At 38.7% G+C, this 24,599-nt stretch overlaps 2 protein-coding genes across 6 annotated transcripts in view; one reads left to right on the top strand and one right to left on the bottom strand.

Annotated features, from left to right (window-relative positions):
• adcyap1r1b (adenylate cyclase activating polypeptide 1b (pituitary) receptor type I) overlaps positions 1-5,700 on the top strand; it is a 119,115-nt gene extending 113,415 nt beyond the window's left edge. For 3 of the 4 annotated variants that reach the window (XM_057841269.1, XM_057841268.1, XM_057841267.1), the window contains 2 exons: positions 1,861-1,902; positions 5,273-5,700. In XM_057841269.1, coding sequence (XP_057697252.1) covers positions 1,861-1,902; positions 5,273-5,527 — 297 coding nt within the window. In that variant the 3' untranslated portion in view covers positions 5,528-5,700. The remainder of the gene's footprint in view (positions 1-1,860; positions 1,903-5,272) is intronic. The other variant, XM_057841270.1, reaches the window with a different exon arrangement.
• A 10,230-nt stretch (positions 5,701-15,930) lies between these two features.
• The window catches only part of ghrhrb (growth hormone releasing hormone receptor b), a 111,685-nt gene continuing 103,016 nt past the window's right edge, over positions 15,931-24,599 (bottom strand). For both annotated transcript variants that reach the window (XM_057842324.1, XM_057842325.1), the window contains exons 10-13: positions 24,351-24,442; positions 24,137-24,266; positions 24,000-24,041; positions 15,931-17,016 (exon numbers count right to left, since the gene is read on the bottom strand). In XM_057842324.1, the coding sequence (XP_057698307.1) occupies positions 16,810-17,016; positions 24,000-24,041; positions 24,137-24,266; positions 24,351-24,442 (471 nt within the window). In that variant the 3' untranslated portion in view covers positions 15,931-16,809. The remainder of the gene's footprint in view (positions 17,017-23,999; positions 24,042-24,136; positions 24,267-24,350; positions 24,443-24,599) is intronic.

Raw genomic sequence — 24,599 nt, 5'->3', positions numbered from 1 at the left:
AGACCTTTTGCAGTAAAGGAACTTTTAATGGTAAAACTCAAACAATACCCATCTCTAACTCTAAAACAGTCATATACAGTCATGGACGAAATTATTGGCACCTCTGGAATTTTATACAGCATTTCTCACAGAAATAAATGCAATTACAAATGTTTTCAGTAAGAATGTGTTTATTTCTTGGATGTGCATTGGAAAAACACAAAACAGCTGAGGAAAAGAGTCAAAATTGACACCATTTTTGACACAATTAAAAAAATAGGCTGAACAAAATTGTTGGCACCCTTACCTCAATATTTGGTTGCACATCATTTGGAAGAAATAACAGAAAGCAATCGCTTCCTATTACCATCAACAAGTTGTGTGCACCTCTCAGATGGAATTGTGGACCACTCTTCTTTTGAGAAGTGTTCCAAGCCTCTCAGATTTGAAGGGTGCTTTCTTATAACAGCAATTTTGAGATCTCTCCATAGTGTTCAATATGATTTAGATCAGGACTCATCGATGGCCACCTCAGAATTCTCCAGCGCTTTGTCTCAAACCATTTCTTGGTGCTATTTGAGGTATGTTTTGGGTCATTGTCCTGTTGAACACCTATGACCTCTTATGCAGACCTAGTTTTCTGACACTGCACCCTACATTCGGACCAAAACATTTTGATAGTCTCCATATTTCAAGACTCTTTGCACACTGTCAAGGCACCCAGTGCCAGAGGCAGCAAAATAACCCCAAAACATCATTAGACCTCCACTATAGGCATTGTGTTCTTTTCTTTGTAGGCCTCAGTGTGCAAGGAGTCATGAAATCTGGAGATCATCAAAATGTTTTGGGCCGCAATGTAGGATGTAGTGTCAGAAAACTGGGTCTGCGTCAGAGGCCATGAGTGTTCCAACAGGACAATGACCCTAAACATACCTCAAATAGCACCAAGAAATGGGTGGAGACAAAGTGCTGGAGAATTCTGAGGTGGCCATCGATGTGTCGGGATTTAAATCCCATTGCATACCTGAGAGAGATCTCAAAATTGCTGTTACAAGAAGGCACCCTTCAAATCTGAGACACCTGGAGTTCACAAAAGAAGTGGTCTAAAATTCCATCTGAGAGGAGCACGAAAGTTGTTGATGGTTATAGTAAGCGATTGCTTTCTGTTATTTCTTCGAAAGGATACGCAACCAAATATTGAGTTAAGGGAGCCAACAATTTTGTCCAGCCCGTTTTGCCTTCTCTGTAAAGTTGTGTACATTTTGGCTTTTCTGTTCAGTTTTTTGGTTTTGTTTTTCCAATACAAATCTAAAAAATTAAAAGCAAATTAAAAAGCAGGTCTTATTAAAGTACAAACTAAATAGAAGAAAACATCCATTTGAGTTTGTGTGTGAACATGTGTTTGTATTGTTCTAACATTCTTTATTCACAGTTTATGTGCAAAAATAGACAATGCACCCTTTTTTTGTTAAGGATTGACTGAAGTAACAGTTATTGTCAGGTAGCACTCGCAAGCTGGCAACTTTTTTTTCCCTAACCCTAACCCTAAAAAATAAGATAATACCATTTTCAGTGTTGGATTACACCCCATGTAACCATTACCCGTGAACGTATACTCCCAAATATTCATAGTTGGTGTAGGCGTTGAATGTATTTCTTGTTGTTTGTTTTTCTCATCTGTTTAAGATAAATAAAATTATGATGAGGACTTCGTCATGAAAAAATTGTTCATCGACTAAATCTTTTCGTTATTGTGATTGTTGACATAAACAACAATGCTGTACAGTATCTGATATAAGTGTGACTCTCAGCTTCTCCTCAATGTTTGATGTGTATTTTTAAATGTCAACTTTGATAATTTGACCACTCTGACATTTTTAGGGATTTGTGGTGGCTGTCCTCTACTGCTTCCTGAATGGAGAGGTAAACCACCTCATTAAAAATCAGTAATTCCGAATGAAAAACATAAATTTACCATGTGCAAATAGTGTCCATAAGACAAAATATGAGATGAAATTAAATTCTGTCAATGAAACATATGGGCCTTTTTTGCAAAAACTTGCCAAAAGCTGCTTAGTTTTTTCCTGTCAAAAGAAAATGGCACTATTCCTAATGCCTTGTTTCCAGGACTTGCTAAAACTCACCTTTAAAGATGTGCATCACTCTGTGCACCGACCAGTAATTTAGAGAACTTTTAAGATGTATGCATCACCTACTTGAATAGTAAAGTATAGTTAGAATTTTGTACTTGCATCCGATATAGGTTGTCAATATGCTCATAACCAATCCCGCTTGGTGAGAGAATATGCATGTATTATGGTAGTAATAATATTTATACTGCTGGCCAAAGGTATTGGCCCCCCTGCAATTCTGTCAGATAATGCTCAATTTCTCCCAGAACATGATTGCAATTGCAAATGCTTTGGTAGTAATATCTTCATTTATTTTTGCTTGCAATGAAAAAAAAAATCAGAAAAGAGAATGAAAAAGAAATTAAATCATTATCATTTTACACAAAACTCCAAAAATGGGCAGGACAAAAGTATTGGCACCCTCAGCCTAATACTTGGTAGCACAACCTTTAGACAAAATAACTGCGAACAACCACTTCCGGTATCCATCAATGAGTTTCTTACAATGCTCTGCTGGAATTTTAGACCATTCTTCTTTAGCCAACTGCTCCAGGTCTCTGAGATTTGAATGGTGCTTTCTCCAAACTGCCATCTTCAGATCTCTCCACACGTGGTCTATGGGATTCAGGTCTGGACTAAGTGCTGGCCACTTAAGAAGTCTCCAGTGCTTTCTCTCGAACCATTTTCTAGTGCTTTTTGAAGTGTGTTTTGGGTCATTGTCCTGCTGGAAGATCCATGACCTCTGAGAGAGACCCAGCTTTCTCATACTGGGCCCTACATTATGTTGCAAAATTTGTTGGTAGTCTTCAAACTTCATAATGCCATGCAAACGGTCAAGCAGTCCAGTAATAGAGGTAGCAAAGCAACCCCAAAACATCAGGAAACCTCTGCCATGTTTACTGTGGGGACCGTATTCTTTTCTTTGAAGGCTTCTTTTTTCTCCTGTAAACTCTATGTTGATGCCTTTTCCCAAAAAGCTCTACTTTTGTCTCATCTGACCAGAGAACATTCTTCCAAAACATTTTTGACTTTCTCAGGTAAGTTTTGGCAAACTCCAGCCTGGGTTTTTTTTGTCTCTGGATCAGAAGTGGGGTCCTTCTGTGTATTCTACCATAGAGTCCCTTTTCATTTAGACGCCGACGAATAGTACGGGTTGACACTGTTGTACCGCCGGGCTGCAGGACAGCTTGAACTTGTTTGGATGTTAGTCGAGATTCTTTATCCACCATCCGCACAATCTTTCATTGAAATCGCTCGTCAGTTTTCTTTTCCGTCTGCATTTAGGGAGGTTAGCCAAAGTGCCATGGGCTTTACACTTATTGATGACATTGCGCACGGTAAAAACAGGAACATTCAGGTCTTTGGAGATGGACTTGTAGCCTTGAGATTGCCCATGCTTCCTCACAATTTTGCTTTTCAAGTCCTCAAACAGTTCTTTGGTCTTTCTTTTCTCCATGATCAATGTGGTACACACAAGGACACAGGTTGAGTTAACTTTAATCCATTTTAACTGGCTGCAAGTGTGATTTAGTTATTGCCACCACCTGATATAAGCCACAGGTAAGTAACAGGTGTTGTTAATTACACAAATTAGAGAAGCATTATATGATTTTTCAAAGGGTACTAATACTTTCGTCCGGCCCATTTTTTTTAGTTTTGTGTAAAATGATAATGATTTTCCCCCCATTCTCTTTTGTGTTTTTTCATTGCAAGCAAAATAAATGAAGTTATTACTACCAAAGCATTTGTAATTGCAATTATTTTCTGGGAGAAATTGAGCATTATCTGACAGAATTACAGGGGTTCCAATACTTTTGGCCAGCAGTGTATTTACGTGGAATATATCAATACTTTTAGTATGTCATTTAAAAATAGGTGTTTGGCATACATGTCAACGTCAGATAAACATGGTATGTGAACATGCTAACACCATTGGGTCCCTAAAGAAGCACAAATAAAGAAGAAAAAACAAAGACTTACCGTATTGGCCCGAATATAAGACGATGTTTTTTGCACTGAAATAAGATTGAAAAAGAGGAGGTCGTCTTATAACTGCGGTCTAAAAAAAAAAAAAAAAAAAAAAAAAAAAAAAACTGCGGCCTAGACATATACCCATTCACGACGCTTGATGGCGCCAGTCATCAATGAATCGAATGCTGAACGCGACTCGGGCGGCCAAAGGGAACCCCTGACACGAAGAAGAAAGTGGTAAGAAGGAAAAGAGAATAAAATACCGGTAATAGAAGAGATAACCGAAAATGGAGAAACTTCGCGACAATTTGGAGAAAAGTGGGTCGAAGATTGGCCAGGTTAACCGGTGTTTGGCCATTCCTTACTACGCGGCGAAACGTCCTACACAATGCTCAGGGCGCTTGCATATGCATTCACACGCATGCGCACATCGGTTGGAAGCGGCGAGTACTCACTATTTTTGTTTTTATTTAGTTATTTAGAACCTTTTCACAGCCTCAAAGATACTTTTTGCATGTATTACCCTCTCATACTTTTAACCATTGTGTTTTTTTGTGTTAGCTTTGAAGCAGTTGACCACATTAGTCACGTAGCGTATTTAAATCGTCCTTATTTGACATAACTACATTTAAGTATTTTCTGCAGGCATTTCTTTAGTACGTTATTCCTGTATGCATCTAAACAAAACAGGTTTAGAGCGCACGGTAGTAATTTAGGTGTCAAATTCGACTAATGTAGGACGTTTCGCCGATGTAGGACATTTTGGCAGAACACCGGCAGCTGAGGAGAAGTTATGACGCAAACTTCAAGTTGATGGTGATAAATGAGGCGGTGTCTTCAAACAACTGCAAAGCGGCTGTGAAATATGGTGTCACAGAGTGTAATGTACGGAGATGGAGAGCTCAAAAAGATCGCCTAAAAAATGCTCAGTCAGAGAAAAGCTTTCCGTGGTCGTTTCTGTATAAAAATTAATTTGGTGTTCAAAAAGTCTTTTTTCAAACTTAAGTCTTGAAAAAGAGGGGGTCGTCTTATAATCGGGGTCGTCTTATATTCGGGCCAATACGGTACTTACTCGCATGCCTTAATTGCAGTTTGGTAAAATAATATCTGTTTAAATCAGCCTAGAAAAAGAAACCAAGACCAAATAGAATGGAAAAAAGCTAAGGAGCATTAATAATGACCTTGTAAAGTATATTCCTCTAGGTGCAATCGGAGATCAAGAGGAAATGGCGCAGCTGGACGGTGAACAGATACTTTGCTGTGGACTTGAAGCACCGGCACCCTTCGCTGGCAAGCAGTGGCGTGAACGGGGGGACACAGCTGTCCATCCTGAGCAAAAGCAGTTCCCAGATCCGTATGTCCAGCCTACAGGCAGAGACTCCGGCCATCTGAGCAGCACAGCATGCTTTGCTGCAACCGACAATGACATAATTGTCGAGATCTGACATTACCAAACCGAAAGCACCGCCTTATTCTCCCGATGACCAACCTTATCATCCCCTTCCTTACTCACTCCCAAAATCGCTATCCTAGTAACATCCTAATGGAAACTATACTGAACTCTAGCGACCTTGAGCAATGTATCGTGTGACATGCTTTGTGTTGAATCATTAAAGGAGCTTTATGTAAGAATTGCACTTCGATATTTCATTAGACTTTGAAGAAACATGTTTTTTGGAAGTACTTCTAACTAGAGGTCAACCGATATGGGATTTTCAAATGCAGATGCCTATACCGATATCTAAATAAAAATCTCTGCCGATATCGATTTTGTAAGCCGATATCCTGTTTTTTTTAATTTTTTTTTTTAAAAACATGTAGATTATGAAAGGCAATTTTTAAAAATGCATCAAAAGCTTCAAATGTACAATAATATATATATTTATGTGACTTAAAGGATTAATTCAGTCTAGTGCTACAAAACCAACGAACACAGCACTTTTTATGATTATACACACTCAGCAAAAACAGGTTATTTTCAAACAATCAAACCTACCAGGACGTCCCTTCGAGATGTAAAGAAGTGAGAGTTGAAGAGGATGCTCGCCATGCTAAAGATAATGCAGTCGTGAATGTTATGATAATGCTATGAGTTACTTTTAGTATCACTCAGAAAACATCTTAAAAGGCTAAAGCAAAATTGCATATTTTCTCATGCAAGATAAAAAAAAGTCAGCGGCGGTCACAGTTGCACACACAGCTGCCTGATCAAAAATCCCTTTTCATCGGCTTTTAAATTGGAAAAAAAGTCCATAAATTGGCCCGATATACCGGCTGGCCGATAAATCTGTCAACCTCTACTTCTAACACGGTTCTCAATGGTTAAACCAGGGGTCAGCAACCCAAAATGTTGAAAGAGCCATACTGGACCAAAAAAACAAATAGGTCTGGAGACGCAAAAAATTAAAAGCCTTAAATAAACCTAAAAATCAAGGCAACACATGCTGTATGTATCTATATTAGATATATTAGCCTACTGTCAAAATGACTAAGTCAGCTGAAAATACATAATGAGCCTTCATGATTTAATGTTTATTTTCCCTGCAGTGCATCCAACGCACCACGTAACTACTCTGTTGTATGATGCCACCTCAAGTTTAACTTCATTACATTAATGAATTGTTACATTGCTTTTGTGAAATGATAGAAATGCAATAAAGAAATGCGATTTTTAATGTCGTGTTTGTTTTGAAGTTCCGAAAAACAACAAAATGGAACTTCTCAAATTGTCTCATTTACTTTAGTGATGATTTTGCCTCATGTACTTTAGTGATGATAGTAATTATGATAATAAATACTTTCGTACATTGTCCCACTGAAGTCACCCTTCTCCCGTTGTAGTCGTCCGTCTCCCTTGCTTTTTCCGGGCGAATGTAACAAGTGATCTAATTGGAGAGCAAACAGCCAACCAGTGTACTTTCACTAGCTCTCTGATTGGTTGGCTTTCGTGACACGTTAGTAGCCTGTGCTTAACTGAGCGGGCAGAGAAAAAAAACTGACTAGCGCATGAGTCAAGAAATTGAGCGAGAGAGGGGTGTTTTCTGTGCTCAAAATCCATTATTGCTAGCTCAGAATAGAGGCAGCAATATAACGCCAAAGCATCCCGCAATGCTGATAGAAACGTATGTCGCAGGCTATGATGCAATGCTTCGTTGAAATAAATGTCGAAACGTAATATTTATTCTACACATTTTTACAGCATTGGAAAACGTTATGAATATGTCATTTTTGTCATCTACTGAAACGATATCAAAACAAAAAAATATTTTCCTCAACAATCTTTGTCCATTTTCAAACATTTTTGCAAATGCTCCAGGGAGCCACTAGAGCAGCGCTAAAGAGCCGCATGTGGCTCTCAAAACACGGGTTGCCGACCCCCGGATTAAACCCCCAAATTTTCCCATTTTAAAAGTCGATACTCAACCCGTTTTAGTTGTTATTGTTTTGTTTCAGTGATGAAAACGGATGCCCCACCAATCAGCCAATTAACGAGGTATGATTTTTGTCTTCGTCCGGGTTGCCACAGCTCTATGGGCTACATAAACTAAGGTTGTTACAACATTCACGGTCAGAATTAACCTTGTCTTCTACGTATAGAGCAAAAATTTTTTTCCAAATGTCAAATGTATCATGACAAATTCAGAATAAAAACAATTATATGCATTGGAGATGTATTTGAACAGTGGAGACTACTGATAAGGAGGGAAAAATCTACAACAGACACCAAAGATGCCCGACTTTTCCTCAAAAGGTGTACTTGTGAGTTTTCCTATTTACTTTCCTGTACAGGTACTCCCTGGGTTCGGGCTCATGAGGATAAGCGGCATGGAAAATGATTGAATGAATGAATAATGTTAACCGTGTACACTGCAAATTTATAACGTCTTAATCAGTTTATTTTTCTTTATTCTCGTCAAATCATTTTCATTTGAAGTGGGTGGCCTGTTCTACTGTTTGAATTGTTTATGACCATTTCTTTTGTTTTGGTTACATTCAGCTCCAGGAAGTTGTCTGTGCACCACCACTTTATTCTGTGTTTACTTAATTTTTGCCTTATTGGATATAGGGTCAACATTACTCCAAAGCATGGATTTCAACCTCTGTCCCAGTTTTTATTTGGCACCGATAGACCACAGAATGACATGAAATGTTTTTTTCTCCACTAGAGGGCACTCATGCTTTTGGATGGGTGACGTTTCATTTTTCTAATTGGGATTTGATTATGTTTGTGTATTGTTTTGGTCTAATATAGTCATTCTTCTTTTTTTCCTTTCAACTTTTCCCTGCAGGGGTCGCCAAAGCGTATCGGTTGTCTCCATCTAACCCTTTCCTCTGCATCCTCTGCTCTCACACCAACTACCATAATGTCCTCTTTAACTACCAGTACATCCATAACCCTTCTCTTTTGTCGTCCAATAAATATCCCGCCTGCATATGGAAATTCAGCATCCTATTGCCAATATGCTCACTATCTAGGAGGGTATAATATTAACATTTCACACAGCAAAAGCATACCTCCTTAAAACTAGTTAAATTCCGTTGTTTTTAGTGTAAATCTATTAGAAATACGTGAAATGATCTGCCAGTGCTTCAAATAAATTTTACTCAGATTTCTTGAAATAAGAAAACTGGCTGGTTGAATATAAGCTTAACAGCAATAAATTAGTATATTTATTCTTAAAAACAGCTTTAAAATGTCAACTGTTCTTAATTCAAGAATAGATATTGTTCAAAACATTATTTGAAAGCAATTTTTTCTTGACTTAGGTAAAAAAAATTACCAAACTTTCAATTTATTTTAAGCAATAAATTAGTATATTTAATCTTAAAAACAGCTTTGAAATTTCAAATGTTCTTAATTCAATAATAGATATTGTTCAAAATATTATTTTAAAGCAATTTTTTGGGGGGGATTTGGGTATAAAATTACCAACTTTTAGATGGGTTTGATTAGGTTGGGTTATGGGTTTAATAAGAACCAATACTAGTAATATTTACTTAAAGTAAGTGGAATAATCTGACACATTAATCCGATAACTAGTCTTTAACACTCAAAACAAGATGGGGAAAATTGACTAGATTTAAGAAAAATAATCTGATTAAGATGTTATAAATTTGCAGTGCATATAGATGAAGTGCTCAAAATGGGGGGGGGGGGGGGGGATCTGAAAAACAGAATATTACTCATTACTTACTACTTGAGTTTGAGTTTCACATGAATACTTTTACTTGAGTAATATTATTTTGAAGTCACGCTACTCTTCCTTATATCTATTTAAATTCTCTTATTTTCAGTGTAAATATACCAACAATCAGTGGAATTATCTGCCAGTGCTTCAAATAAACTTTACTCATAGATTTCTTGAAATAAGAACAATTAACTAGCTAAAAATAAGCTTAACAGACTTATCTTAAATTAGTATATTTAATCTTTGAAAAAGATCATTTGTCAGAAATGTTCTTATTTCAAGAATATATATTGTTCAAAACATTATTTGAAAGCATTTTTCTTGATTTCGGTGAAAAAATGATGGTCTTAATAAGAACAGATAGTAACATTTACTTAAATTAATGGGATAATCTGATGCATCAATCTGTTAACTTGTCTCACACTCAAAACAAGTTTGAGAAAATTGTTTGACCAAATTTTTAAAAAAATTATGTGATTAAGACGTTATAAATTTGCAGTGTACTCTTACTTGAGCAAATATTTTGGCTACTCTACCCACCTCTGTGAGTCAAAGCAGGTGAGCAAACTAAGGGCAATATAGTGTGTGTGCTTTTATTTGCCAGTTCCGCTTTTCAATCTCTGTTCATTGCTTCCAAACTCCTCAATGGCACATATCACACGCTCATAAAATTTTCTGTTGGACTCAGACCCAGTCCCAATATATCCTCCTCTAGTATCTTTTGCGCAAAGATTTACAAAAGACACACACAATACGAGCATTATAATTTCAATAAAACATTGGTAGTTGCTCTGCCAATTTATTCAGATGATGTCATTGCTCTCACGAACCAGCATTTCTGTTGATTGGAACGAAGACAATTTTCACCAAGGGTGAAGTTAGGCCACATTGATTTATGATCAAATCGGAGTAAAAATATGAAATCAGTTCAATTACATTTTTTTTTTGTTTTCAGAGGGATTTGCAGACAATAAAACTATATGAAAAATACCAGATTGTTTTATCTCAGTGCCATCCAGGTACAATAACCACTAGCAACAATGTGTTTTTCTGGGAAAAAGGAAAAAAATCCATTCCAAGCACATTTTGCATGAGGAATTATTTACATTAATTAAATGTTTTCTCATACACAGTTACATGGCAGAGACTGTAAATATTGGCATATGTACAGACTACATGTGTGTACTCTGGTAATGTCAAGTACTATGGTTGTAAAAATATTTGTTTTATTTCATTTATTTCAGAACTTGTGCAACACAACACAGCTACTGTTCGCTGTAGCTGACGCCAACAACAACATCAAAATTGAAAGTTAAAAACTGTACTGCACCTCTCTCACTCTGTTGTCAGTCACACGGTATATTCAGGAGCAGCATAAAAACCACTAACACCACATCAGATTCCAATCCATTACATTTTTATTACTCCAATTTGTATCCGAATTATAATGTATTGTTATGGTAAAATACTACTGGACATATGACCATTTCAACTTACAAACCAGGTCCTGGAACGAATTCAATTCGTCATATCTGTGTTTTTGGCGTGCCCGTTCAGACTGCCTTTTTCCATTGAGCCTGTACATATATTATGCATGCGCACTAACTCGCAGTCCGACACGCGCTGAGCAAACTGACCCACATGCACGGAAGCATCAAAACAAATGTCTACACATGCTACGTCATTCTAGGGTAATCATATTTGAATTTCCAAAAACAGGACACAAATAACAGACATAAATAATCTCGGTTTATTCTTGTTGGAATTTGACCTTTTAGCCAAATTGCCGGAATAACGCCAGCTAAACCGCCGTAACCACGCTAGCGCAATTTCAACATTTCAGGCGGTGCAACACCAACAACACGCCCAAAAGGCCAAACTTTGCCCGTTCACCCTAGTTTTAACCCCTTGTACTGACTCCATTTTAAAAACTGGAAAAAGGCTTCGAAACAAGCTGACAATATATTCCAAGTTGACCGCAATCAGACAGCTAGACAAAAACAGCAAACAAAAAGAAAAATGACTAGCTAAAGAATTCAGTCTTTTGAAAGAGTTTTTGAGTCGGGCTGTGGGATGGAAAAGGATGTGTATAGGCGTTGTTTAGGGTAATTGTCTGTCGTGGATTGGGCAGGAGAGTTCGTACGTCACTGTTGTCAGGGCGACGAGAGAGCGCCACATGAGTGCAGAGTGTTCAACTTCTCAGACGCGGGTTCCTCCGTGATCAAATGATCCTTATGAGAAGAAGAGCTAATGGTGGTGCCTTCTCAGACTTGGCTGGCAAGGGTTTGTGTATGTCCCCTTCATCCAGTGGCCTTTACTACTCAGTCAGCATCGATTCTGCTCACTCAGCTGTAGGACGTGTCTCCATGGCTGTTATCTCCTTGGACTACTCCCTGGCCTGCGGAAGCTAAATGCCTGTTGTCTTCAGGAGTTGTGCCGACCTTGCAACTTTCAGTCATTCACACCTGGGCTCTTTTGTCTGCCCAAAACCATTCATACAACGCTCATACTCCAAATATAGTCTACTTGCTTTCCTAAACTATGATTAAATGCATTTTATATTCACGGTGTAGAGGAATACAGACAGTAGACCAATAAATACGGGAAAAGATAATATTTACTTCAGACCTATATTCAAAGTTATTATGGATTGATAGAACGCATGCGACACAAGAAACATACGGTCGGTTTGCCCCGACTCTCGGCCATGTAAGCGATTCTCAGATACTGCTTATTTAGCACACAGAAAGAAAACCGAGCATTCGCAGGCTTAACCCCACCCCTATTTTATGTTTTTATGACTGTTGTCAAGCTCGCCTAGGGTGACCACCTGTCCGGCTTTAGGACGGACACTCAACCTTTTCAGTGATGTGTCGGGCGTCCGCCACAACCAATTAGCCGGATGCTATTGGTACGGCTTTTAAAGAAAATGGGCCCCGGTTCAGTTTATGTGACGCAACTGAGCCCCACGGTTGTCACAACTGGTCTGTGTTTGGCCAAGAGTGGCTGCAGTTAAAAACGTCCTATATTATTGGTTCAATAAAATGAAAACAAAGCTTCAGGTGTGTATATCATTTCAGGTGTGACATCATTTCCTTGCCGAGATTTTGCCGAATTTTGTTTGTTACAAATGCCCTTGTTCTGCCAAAATATCCTATCCAAATTTGAAAACCAAAGTACTACAGTGTGCTTTCAGCGTGTTTTGTTTCGATGCATACAGAAAGAAAGTCCTAAAAAATGCATTAAAAAATACTGAAACGTCATATCAAATGAGGGTGGTTTAATTACACTACATGATTAACGTGGTCAAAAGATAAACACAATGCTTAAAAGCTATTAGAGAAAAACACAAAAATATTTTGAGGCAATGAAAGGGAAAAAAAGACTTAATAAAACCGAAAATAATACTTGCTGCTTTTAATTGATGTGCGCATGCATGTGCAAGCGCACTGGGCATTGGTAGACGTTTCGTCGTGTAGCATATTTTGGCAGAACATCGTTTCAAAATAAGATTTGTTCTCTGGCACGTTGCAATTTAAAAACGCGGTACTGTAAACTAAATAAATTGTCAAAAAAAGTTTGACCTATGATTGGTATTTTTTTTACTATTTAGTTCCACAAATACAATCTACAAACAGTGCAAAACTTTGTTGTTGAAGAAAATAGACTGCAAGTCTGATCTATTTTTTTTTTCAATATGTCCTCTAGTTTGACCTTATGGAAGCGGTCACTCTAAGCCCACCTCTTCCCTAAAAGCCGAGTTCAAGCATTGTACAGTTTCATTGCTGCCGTCCTCCATGCCTCTCTTGCGCTTTGCTGACGTAATTGCTGCATGAATTCCAATTTGGAATACTTGACAGTTCAGACCGCAGTCACATTCTGGATTAATGTGGCCCGGATCGGATTTTAACCACATACGAGAGTGACCTAGATCAGTTTTGAAATGGTCCACTTTTATGTGACCGTAAAGGTAATGCCCCACTCAAGTTGGAAAAACACGAAAAAAAAACAAACAAAAAAAAAGATTTGTTAATTAAAACCTGTCGTGTGAACCTAGCCTAACTGAGGTAATTTTAATATGACTATATACAAAGGGTGCACATAAGTGGTCCGCATGCGCGCATGCGTACTGGACGTAGACAAACGCGCTGGCCCTCAACGGCTTCCATACGCTTTTGCGTACCGATGGCTGACCACTATTTGCGGCGGACATGAGAAAATCACTTCTCAAAATGTCGAAGGGGCAGGCCCCACTGAGTAATTATTTCCGTGTTCCCCCACCCCCGTCAAAAGACAGACAGACGACAGAGATGTCACCGGAGCTACCGGAAAAAAGGACTTTTGCTGAAAAGTGGCTGCTGGAGGTACCATGGCTAGAAGCAAATGATGCTCGCAGGGAAATGTGGTGCAACATTTGCCATGAGGATCCCAGTGTCGTTAATAAGAGCAGCGCATTTTATGTAGGGTCAAAGAATTTTAGCCATCCAAACTTTGAAAAGCACGAAAAAAAACAGAGCATGTGGCAATTAAGCAAACTATAGATGTCAGACAGGACCCCACTCGGCCTATGGACAAGTGGCGGAAAAAAGTTATTGAAGAACAGCGCCATGCACTGACAAATGTGTTTTTGCTCGCATTTCACAAAGCTAAACATGCACGTTTAATGAGCTCTTATGAGGAGGACATCCAACTTTTACAAAGGCTTAGAGTTAATGTGGGAGCCGTATATGAATGCCCTTTATTTTGAATTAGTGCTTTTATGTTTATTTCTTTACATTTACTTCAAAGTAATGGCAATTTTGTTGTGCCACTTGATAATCAAGCATTAATTGTTAATATAATTAATTAAAGGTATTTGGCTCGAAGTAAAGCTTGTCATAATTTTATCGCATCAGGCGGGTCGGCTCTCAAGCTCAATGAGGACCAAGTCACATCTCCAGGTCCTCCTCTGAGAACCTGGCCAAAAAAAATATGTGCACCCCTGACTATATACATACATGATTACTATTCTTTGCCACAGAAATCTTGCTAATGGCTAATAAAATCAAATCAAGAGATGTTCTGGTAATAACCAAGGTTGGACTTTCACAGACTTGTCCCGTGTTGGTGACTCGCCGTTCTCTGTGCGGGGAGGGTGGCTGGTGGGAGTTTATAACCCGGACATTACATCATTTTTGGTCGTCATCGCCTGTCACATTCTGTTGATCAGATTGTGTTTTGTTACAGAGGTTGTCAGACTGTTCCCGACGTCGCACCTGCAGCCATTTCAAGCTAATCAAGACTGTGTTTAAGCCCAGGCGATCCAAAAGAAGGGTGCTGAGATATTAACTTGCTGGTCGACATTCAGCACCTTGTACTCTCGAAACTAGTGCATTTGCTAGCTTGTTCGTTTGCCACCCTTGTTTTAAAATCTTATCACTTGTCTTATCAGCTTTCTGCCTACCGTGTAGGTAAGTATTATCGATCCCTGTCGACCTACTGTCACGGACCCATTTTGTTAATCCTCCTTTTCCGCGATCATGTGTATTTTTGTTTGTATTTAATAAACCCTTGAACGGATCCCTCGGTTGTTGTCTGCTTTGAAGTACAACATTGTTTCAGCAGTTGCGGACCGTAACATTAGCAACAAAATAAACCGCACCTTTCCAAAGTTGGACGATGGACTGCCTCTTCCTCAGCTGTACGATCCAGTAGCAATTCAATTTCGTTATGTTTCCAGTTGAATTTAGCCATTTCCAGTTTGCCACGTTGATAATTGCGACTTTTGTTTACCACTTTTCGTCTTATTGCGAAGATAAAGGGAAATGAAGATCGACCGGCCATGATATTAACGTCATCAGCTTTTGCGCTGTGACCTGGGAATTAAATGCATGCCATGTCCCGTGTAAGTCCCGGACATTATACTTGGACGCGACCCGGCAAATGTCCGTGTCATCTCCGTATCAGTCGACCCATGAAATTGCTTTCACACATAAGGGCTTCCTGTTTAAATCCTGGGAATTAACTGGAGTTGAGGTATGTGTGAAATGGGCAGTGTTATTAATCTTACTTTAAAAGGGTAATTAATTATAGTTACAAATTACTTCGCCCAAAAAGTAATTCTGTTGGTAACTCAGTTATCTGAATGTAAGAGTAATTAGTTACTTGGCAAAGTAACTGGTGATAATTTTCATGTTTTGTTTTTTTATCCTCAAAAAAGAAAAAAAAAACATAGGTCACATTATGTGAAGTTTAAAAGGTTTTTGGGACAATTGGCCCTAGCCCAATTCTTTACCCTAATTTACCCTTTACCCTGAATCAACCGTTAAAAGTTGTTATAATTGCTCCCATTATTGCATTAGTTCTCTTCTGTCTACTTTTGACATGTGGAAGTTTTAAAACTGTTTAATCATTTAAAGATAGATTCAAGTCAAGATTTTGCCGATTTAGGAGAATTTTAGATAAAAAGTTACTTAGGTTAGCTAGAAAGGTTCTCTACCACAGAGCCTTCCTAAGAAGTTTACTGCTTTAAGATGGCGGCTGTTTACTAACGCATCTAGTTCCTGTACTGTACATGTTGCTAACGCCGCCGTGTATGTCATTTCGCATCTAGTTCTATATATGATATCTACCATGTCTACAATATCTACCATATCATGTGGGGGTAGTTTGTAGGCTATCGGCTGCAGTCAGGTATTATTGGAGCCACCTAGCATTGCGTTTGCTCGGCGTCACAACTTTTTTGCCTCCTCCCCACTCCTGCTCTGCTCTGTCGTCTCTTTGAGTCCGTCTCCCTCAGACTTATCAACCAATATAGTAACGCACGCCTCTCCATCCTCCGTAACGGTAACCGTGTTGCCAAGATGAGGAAAGTAATTAATTAGATTACTCGCTACTGAAAAAAATAACGCTGTTAGTAACGCAGTTTTATTCTAACGCCATTATTAACAACACTGGAAATGGGCTTATGTTAATTGGCACTGAAACATTGGTCTGAAGTTGAATGAAGAGATTCCGACATAAAAGGCAGTGAAACTTTTTGAAAAATTGACATTTCCTCCTCAGGCCAGGAATAAACAACAATGAAGTCAGGTAATGGAGCCAAGACGCTGAATCGCTATCAGTAGCCCAAAAAAGGTATAACACTAATGGGGAGTGAACATGTTCTCCTGGTGCCTGCTTGGGATTTCGTTGGGTTGCTTGGAAGATGCTGATTTTTAAAATTTGATTAATTCAATTAATGAATGAACAATTAAAAAAAAAAATTCTCATGACTTAATCAAAGACATTTGCTTCAAATCGACATCGGTAGCTGTAATGGAGAATGTTTTTTTGGTTTTATTAATTTGATCATTATTACCACAAGACAGGTGAAATACTGTTTAATCAAATATGTTCATCATGACTACCTTGAACGCAATATTTTCCAAACTTGGTAGATTTTACAGATGTTTCACACTATACAAAACTTAAAAATACATTCAACAAGCGCTGTAATTTTGACATTTGTTAAGATCTATCCAGCATGCAACTGGAGCGCTAATACAAATCAATATTTCTTAAACAGCGGAGATGTTGCAGGGTGTCACCACACTTGAGAGGGCATTTGTCTCCAAGCCTTGCTGATCTTTAGGGCTGGATTTGTCAAGGACAGATATCTGTGTAACTGTACTACTTTCAGTGAACAAGGTTCGACGTCTTTTACTGTAGCGAAGGTAATTCTGAGTCTGCCACTTCCAAAACCTCTTCTTCAGTTCTGCTTGCACCTGGATAGACAGAGGAAACTAAGTCATCAAATCATTTACAGCGCTTGATTGAACCTCCCTGAATTTGAAAATATAGAAAATTTATGTCATTTGTTTGTGCTAGGTTTGTGCTGAATTTTTTTTTTTTTGCTTGTGCTGCCATCGTTTTTGAGATAATATCAATTCATTTACAGGTCGTTCTGAGGTCAACTAGCCCCCCATTGTTGATTAAAAATGGCTAAAAAATGGGGTCAGTCCTTTTAGCTCTGTTTTTTTTTTTTTTTTTTTTAAATAAAAAACCTGTCCTGTTCAGCTGTTTGACACGGAGAATGAAAGTCTAAGTGTCCGGTTGATCTGAACAGTTTTAATGTTTCACATTGAGAGTATGACATACTACTATTGTGATCACTCAACATACCTCATTTATTATGACAAAGCAGCGAACAGGAAGGGGTTATGAGGGAACAGAAGAAAAGAAACACAAGAGAAGAAAGAAAAGAAACACAAACAACAACAAGAAATACATTTAACGCCTACACCAGACATGTCCAAAGTCCGGCCCGGGGGCCAAATGCGGCCCGTGGTCAAATTTCATCCAGCCCCCAGCCTCTGTCATAAAATCAATAACATCTGGCCCGCACACAGACTTAATAAATTGGTCAGCAGTACTGCCTCCAGCATATGAAGTAGCTTACACACTAAATGCTGCTCCTCATTTACCCACTAAAAGGCAGCAGCACTCTAAGCAACATTACCCTGTGTGACCCTTTACTCCCAATTTTCTAAAATGGGTCCATTTTGCAATAAATGGAGGGCCTGAGATATTTCAAGTGATGACTTGACTCACTGCATAAACCAGCACATATGTAGCATAAACGATTGACCCAATTTTTAGTCATTTTTAATCAAAAGGGGCGGTTGGTTGACCTCAGATTGACCTATAAAAGAATTGTTAATATCTAAAAAACGATAGCAGCACACATGAAAAAAGGCCGAATCAGCACAAACCTAGCACAAAGGAATGACATATTTTTTCTATATATTTACGCATAGACTTCATAATGTATTGATGGGGAGCGGGGCCGATTCATAGGGGGCCTATCTCCATCAAAGCTGACCGAGTGGAAACACAGACAAAGGGCTTTTTCCGTTGAAAATTCTTGTGACTAAATGCTTAAATCTCTGAATTCTTTATAGATATGGATGTAAAACATTCTCGGTTCTTGGTTAAAAGCAAAAAAAAAACTAAACAAAAACGTGCAGGTAACATTTATTTTACGCAAATATTGCGAACAATGAGGCTAGTCAATAAGGAAATTAGCAGGCACCATATGTAAACAAAGAGCTTTTTCCCTTGAAAATTCTTGTGAATAAATACTAAAATTACTGAATTCTTTATAGATATGGACCTAAAACAGTCTCGGATCTTGGTTAAAAGCAAAAAAAAAAATGTGCAGGTACCATTTATTTTAAGTAAATATTGCGAACTATGATGCTAGTCAGTAAGGAAATTTGCGGCAACCATATGTAAACAAAAAGAGTTTTCCGTTGAAAATTATTGTGAGTAAATGTTTAAATCCCTGAATTCATTATAGATATGTACATAAAACAGTCTCAGTTCTTGGTTAAAAGCAAAAAAAAAAAAAAAAATGCGGATAGCATTTATTTTACGTAAATATTGCGAACTGTGAGGCTAGTCAGTATGGAAATTAGTGGCCTCCATATGTAAACAAAGAGCTTTTTCCGTTGTAAATTCTTGTGAATAAATGCTTAAATCCGTGAATTCTTTATAGATATGGACGTAAAAGAGTCTCGATTCTTAGTTAAAAGCAAAAAAAACGTGCAGGTAGTATTCATTTTACATAAATATTGCGAGGTATAATGCCAATGCTGTAGCGGCTAATTTCACCCATTGATTTTTTTCACAACATTTCAAAATGAATGCATGGTACGAAAAATATAATAATTACCTTGAATCCTCGAACAAATCACTCCTGAGACAATCCTTCCTGTTTGTATGCAGTACAGCTTGTGTGCTTTTTCAACCTACATCCGGCGTTAGATCACTGCATGTGACCGACTGCTAATAAAGGAAGCGGAGTGTTAGACGGCCCCCTTCGGGAAGGCGTGACGCAGTGAATAGGGAATGTGTCATGTCAATACATTATGAAATCTATGATTTGCGTCTAATGGGGGGCCAACTTCACAGAGGTTTGATTGACCATACAAAACATACAAAAAGGGCCTGTGACCTATGGGGCGCTGTTTGTAAAGCAGAACATGCTGAAAATTACGACAACATTTTCTCACATTTAGCGCCACACAGTGTTAAAAACGTGGTGTGAAATTTTTACAGTCCTTTTTTTTCCCACACTTACAACATTGTTTAGCAACTTAAATGTTTATTTTAAAATAAGTACTGGACTTGAATGTATAAATCCAGAACTAAATATTTATTTAAATCGTAAATGTATTTCCGAAATGTAAATCTGATATATATATATCCTAAATATTTTTCTGAAATTTATATCCGAAATATTTATTTTAAATGGGAATTTTATATTATATATACAGTGGGGTGAACAAGTATTTGATACACTGCCAATAGGAAAACCCATTGGCAGTGTATCAAATACTTGTTCTCCCCACTGTATATATATCAGATTTACATTTCGGTAATACAGTGAATGGAGAAAAACACCTGTAACCTTTTTATGACCTTTTATGACCTTTCTTGTGACCTTTTTTGTGACCCGAACTGGATCCACATATATAACTACACACATATAGCAATAACTGCACATTTATATAGCAATAACTGCCTTTGAGAGTGCCTTTAAGAGTAACTAACTGTGTGTTGCTGTTTTTGATGTGCACACATTCTTTCGGACTGACTGTGCAACTTCTTATCAGGTTTTGCCCGCCACTTTGACGCGGTTTAGCTTATTGCTATGGTTACCAAGATACCTGATACAAACCATCTGCTGCTAAAAAGTACAATGAGTGAACCAATCATATTTGGACACGAGACTCATCTCCTTAAAGTGCTTGTGACACGAAAAAGCATGTTTATTTCATAATACACGCGGTATTTTATGCTCCTGAATGATATGGACCGCTTGGATGTGTGTGGAAGCGATCGCTATATTTATTTAGTTTTTTGAATCCCGCGCCAGGAAAATGAGTGACTTCCGGCTTCGGTCTCGCATTGAGGAGGAGGGCGCTGTGACGTGTACGGTAGAAGACGTCCTCTTCACGCTACAGTGTACTGTTGTGTATGAGGACGAAGGATTCAGCTGATTTTGCGGATTAATACTTTTATTTTTTGCATCACGCCAGCCAAACGGCTGCAGAAAAATCATTCTGTATGCGGGAGAGGCGTATGCGCCTTTTTGGAGTTTCAAAAGGTTCCCATTCACCGTGGATATTTACTGTGGGACCATTGGACTTACAAGGAAGTGAGTAAACATCTTGTTTTGTATTATGTCAAATACGAATACAGTGATTACAAAGTAAACACTATAAAATTCCTTTAAATAAAGGACTACTTACGTTTGATCATTGATAGGCATGTAAAAAGCTATCCTCACGCTCATTAGCGGTTAGCTGTTAGCACAATAGCTACACAACAATTGCAGCCACCCTCCTCCAGGGAACGAACTGTAAATTGCTCTCCGCCGGGCGGTTTGCCGATCCGCAAAGAAACTCGACAACCGGGTCGTCATGTCAAATAATCCAGGCTAGTTATGTGTGATTTTCCACTTCGAAGACTTTGAAACATCCCTCGGTTCGGGTTAGCATGTCGGCTAGCTGTCACTCCTTCTGGTCTGTTTACATTCTCCGAAGCCGGGGAAGGGAAATGACATATGTCCGATTTAGGTGTCATAAAATATCGTTCGGCAGGTGTGACAGTAAAGGTAAAGTCGACTGTTTTGACCATTATGGAGTAATTTTGCCATGTCGTCTTGAATAAATGGATTTTTATTATTTTATATTCCATTTAGCACAAGTTATTTGTCATGACCATGCCATTTATTTAGCAATTGGGGAAAGTACTTGGGTAAAAAGAATATCCTGTAAAAATATTGAAGTAAAGAGACAGAAACAATGACATTTTGCTGCTCTCTTCGTCGCGTTTTCCTCATTGTGAATAGTTCCCCCTCGACGGGCTGACTGGTCCTTCTCAAGCCATTTATATAGCTATTGGGGAAAAATACTTGGATAAAAAGAATATCCTGTAAAAATATTGAAGTAAAGAGACAGAAACAATGACATTTTGCCGCTCTCTTCGTCGCGTTTTCCTCATTGTGAATAGTTACCCCTCGATGGGCTGACTGGTCTTTCTCAAGCCATTTATATAGCTATTGGGGAAAATACTTGGATAAAAAGAATATCCTGTAAAAATATTGGGAGTAGAGAGACTGAAACAATGACATTTTGCAGCTCTCTTCGTCTCGTTTTCCTCGTTCTGAACAATTCCCCCTCAATGGGCTGAATAGTAAAACCGATGAGCCTAGTCTACCGCTGACGTCATCCACCTGTTGGGGACGCTAAAGCCCTATAATTGTAGGCGTGGCTAACCGGCAGATTAAAAGACTCATTTCTCGTCATCTGCGCTTTGCTAAATTGTTGTATATAGTCGAATCGTCTCAAAATATGATTCTAATTCACATAATAATGCCATTTAAGACTTTTTTTCTGGTGTCGTATGCTCTTTAAGAGGTTGAGCAAAACATGTTAAGATTACCATTTTTGGGCAGGCAATGTGCCTCCTGAGAGCAGGGGCTGGCCATCTCTGTTCTCACCTGGCATGTGCCAATAAAGAGCCGGACATTTCCGGGTCACGCCAGGGTCCACCAGAGGATTAACGCGTTATCGCTTGGTTTCGTTCCTTGGGTACTCGGACCTGGAGCGCCTGGCCCTCCGCTCATTGTCGACAGGTAGGAGCTTGATTCATTACCAGGGAACTCGTTGTGCTTTAGCTGTAGCGTGGGGATGTTTTAGCTTCGACAACTATATATCTAGCGCCATCGTTTCTTGTACTTGTGTGTGTTTTAACGGCATCGTGGGGGTCTTAGGTGATAACAAGTGACAGTTTAGACCTAGTGTTGTGGTTATTCTGTGTTATGCTTGTTTTTTGCTTGCCTTTGTGGGATTGTAATCAATAAACTTCATTTATTTGCAATTTCTAATCAATAAACATGGTCTATTTCGCAAAAGTGTTCCTGTTGCTGACTCACAGCGAACCTTGACATTTCGTAAAATGTACAGATACCAAACGTTTCCTGTAGTCCCGGACAAGGTTTGCACACACTGCAGCAGGGATTTTGGCCCACTCCTCCATGCAGATCTTCTCCAGAGCCTTCAGGTTTTGGGGCTGCTGCCGGGCAACACGGACTTTCAGCTCCCTCCATAGATTTTCTATCGGGTTCAGATCTGGTGACTGGCTAGACCACTCCAGGACCTTGAGATGCTTCTTACGGAGCCACTCTTTAGTTGCCTTGGCTGTGTGCTTTGGGTCGTTGTCATGCTGGAAGACCCAGCCACGACTCATTTTCAGGGCTTTCACTGAAGGAAGGAGGTTGTCAGCCAAGATCTGGCGATACATAGCCCCATCCATCCTCCCCTCAATACGGTGCAGTCGTCCTGTACCCTTGGCAGAGAAGCAGCCCCAAAAAATGATGTTTCCTCCTCCATGTTTCACGGTTGGGATAGTGCTCTTGGGGTTGTACTCATGATTCTTTTTCCTCCATACACGACGAGCCGAGTTTACACCAAAAAGTTCAATTTCAGTCACATCCGACCACATGACCTTCTCCCATTGCTCCTCTGGATCATCCAGATGGTCAGTGTCAAACTACAGACGTGTCTGGACATGCACTGACTTCAGCAGCGGGACTTTGCATGCGCTGAAGGATTTTAATCCATGACGGCGTAATGTGTTTCCGATGGTTTTCTTCGAGACTGTGGTTCCGGCTCTCTTCAGGTCATTGACCAGGTCCTTCCATGTAGTTCTGGGCTGATCCCTCACCTTCCTCATGATCAGTGATGCCCCACGAGGTGAGATCTTGCATGGAGCCCCAGAACGAGGCAGATTGACCGTCAACTTGAACTTCTTCCATTTTCTAATAATCGCTCCAACAGTCGTTACCTTCTCACCAAGATGCTTGCTTATTTTCCTGTAGCCCATCCCAGCCTTGTGCAGGTCTATTATTTTATACCTGATGTCCTTACACAGCTCTTTGGTCTTGGCTATTGTGGAGAGGTTGGAGTTTGTTTGTTTGTTTGTTTGAGCATGTGAACAGGTGTCTTTTATACAGGTAACAAGTTCAAACAGGTGCAGTTACTTCCGGTAATGAGTGGAGAACAGGAGGGGTTCTTAAAAAAGATCTAAGAGCCGAAATATTTACTAGTTGGTAATGTATCAAATACTTATTTCATGCAGTTAAATTCAAATTTATTATTTAAAAATTATACAATGTGATTTTCTGGATTTTTGTATTAGATTCCGTCCCTCACAGTTGAAGAGAACTTATGATACAAATTACACACCTCTACATGGCTTGCAAGTGGGAAAACCAGCAAAATCGGCAGTATATCAAATACTTGTTCTCCCAACTGTACATTTAACATTTATATTTATGATTTAAATAAATATTTAGTTCTGGATTTACACATTCAAGTCCAATACTTATTATATAAAAATAAATATTTAAGTTGCTAAATAATGTTGTAAGTGTGCAAAAAAAAAAAAAAAAAGGGATTGTAAAAATTTCACACCATGTTTTTAACACTGTGTGGCGCTAAATGTGAAAAAATGTTGTCGTAATTTTTAGCATGTTCTGCTTTACAAACGGCGCCCCATAGTGACCTGATATTCTTGTTGGGAATTTGGTTTAAATATCAAGGACATACATAATAATTGAAATTTACAAATTTTGATGAAATTAAAAAAAATAATACAATCCTTTATGCTGCTATGCCAGTGTTTTAAAGCCACTTACTTCACCATTTAAGAAACAGTAGAGTAGAGCCACAACAAATCCCTGTCACAAAACAACAGTAAAGGTTATAAATTATTTACAGTATGATAGTATGCCTTTTAATATTAAATGATTGTATGACTGTGTAAGTATTCTACCTGGAAGGATCCTAAACCAAGTTCTATGAAAATACGAGCCTCTGCTCCTGTGTTTTCTGGTAAAAAAGCAAACACCATGTAGTGCATCCCAAAAAGCGGAATGAGCAGCAGAGTAGATTTGGCCAGTCTCCTGCAATCCCACATGATTCATTAATGCATGCTTTGCAAGTATTTTGTTGTTATTTACAGTATTTAGTATCAAATGAGTTCTCACTTGAAGTGACTGGTGTCATTGCCACCAACACCAGGAGATCGCAGTTTCTGCACCAGAATACGGATCACATTGATGAAGATGATGAAGTTGACCTAAATACAAAGTTTAAAATGAAATGTCTTCATACACAATTATGCTTTACTGTGCAAAATCATAGACCATAACGGTCTTGTCATGACTACTGGGTACAGTGTAAATGCTAAGATACAGCTTAGTTACATATGATAAGTAAACCAAACTCAATTTTTA

This window comes from Corythoichthys intestinalis, chromosome 7 (genome assembly GCF_030265065.1).
Source record: "Corythoichthys intestinalis isolate RoL2023-P3 chromosome 7, ASM3026506v1, whole genome shotgun sequence".
NCBI classification, from domain to species: Eukaryota; Metazoa; Chordata; class Actinopteri; order Syngnathiformes; family Syngnathidae; genus Corythoichthys; species Corythoichthys intestinalis.
Note: the sequence above shows the minus strand (reverse complement) of the source record. Positions and strands in the feature narration are given on the sequence as shown.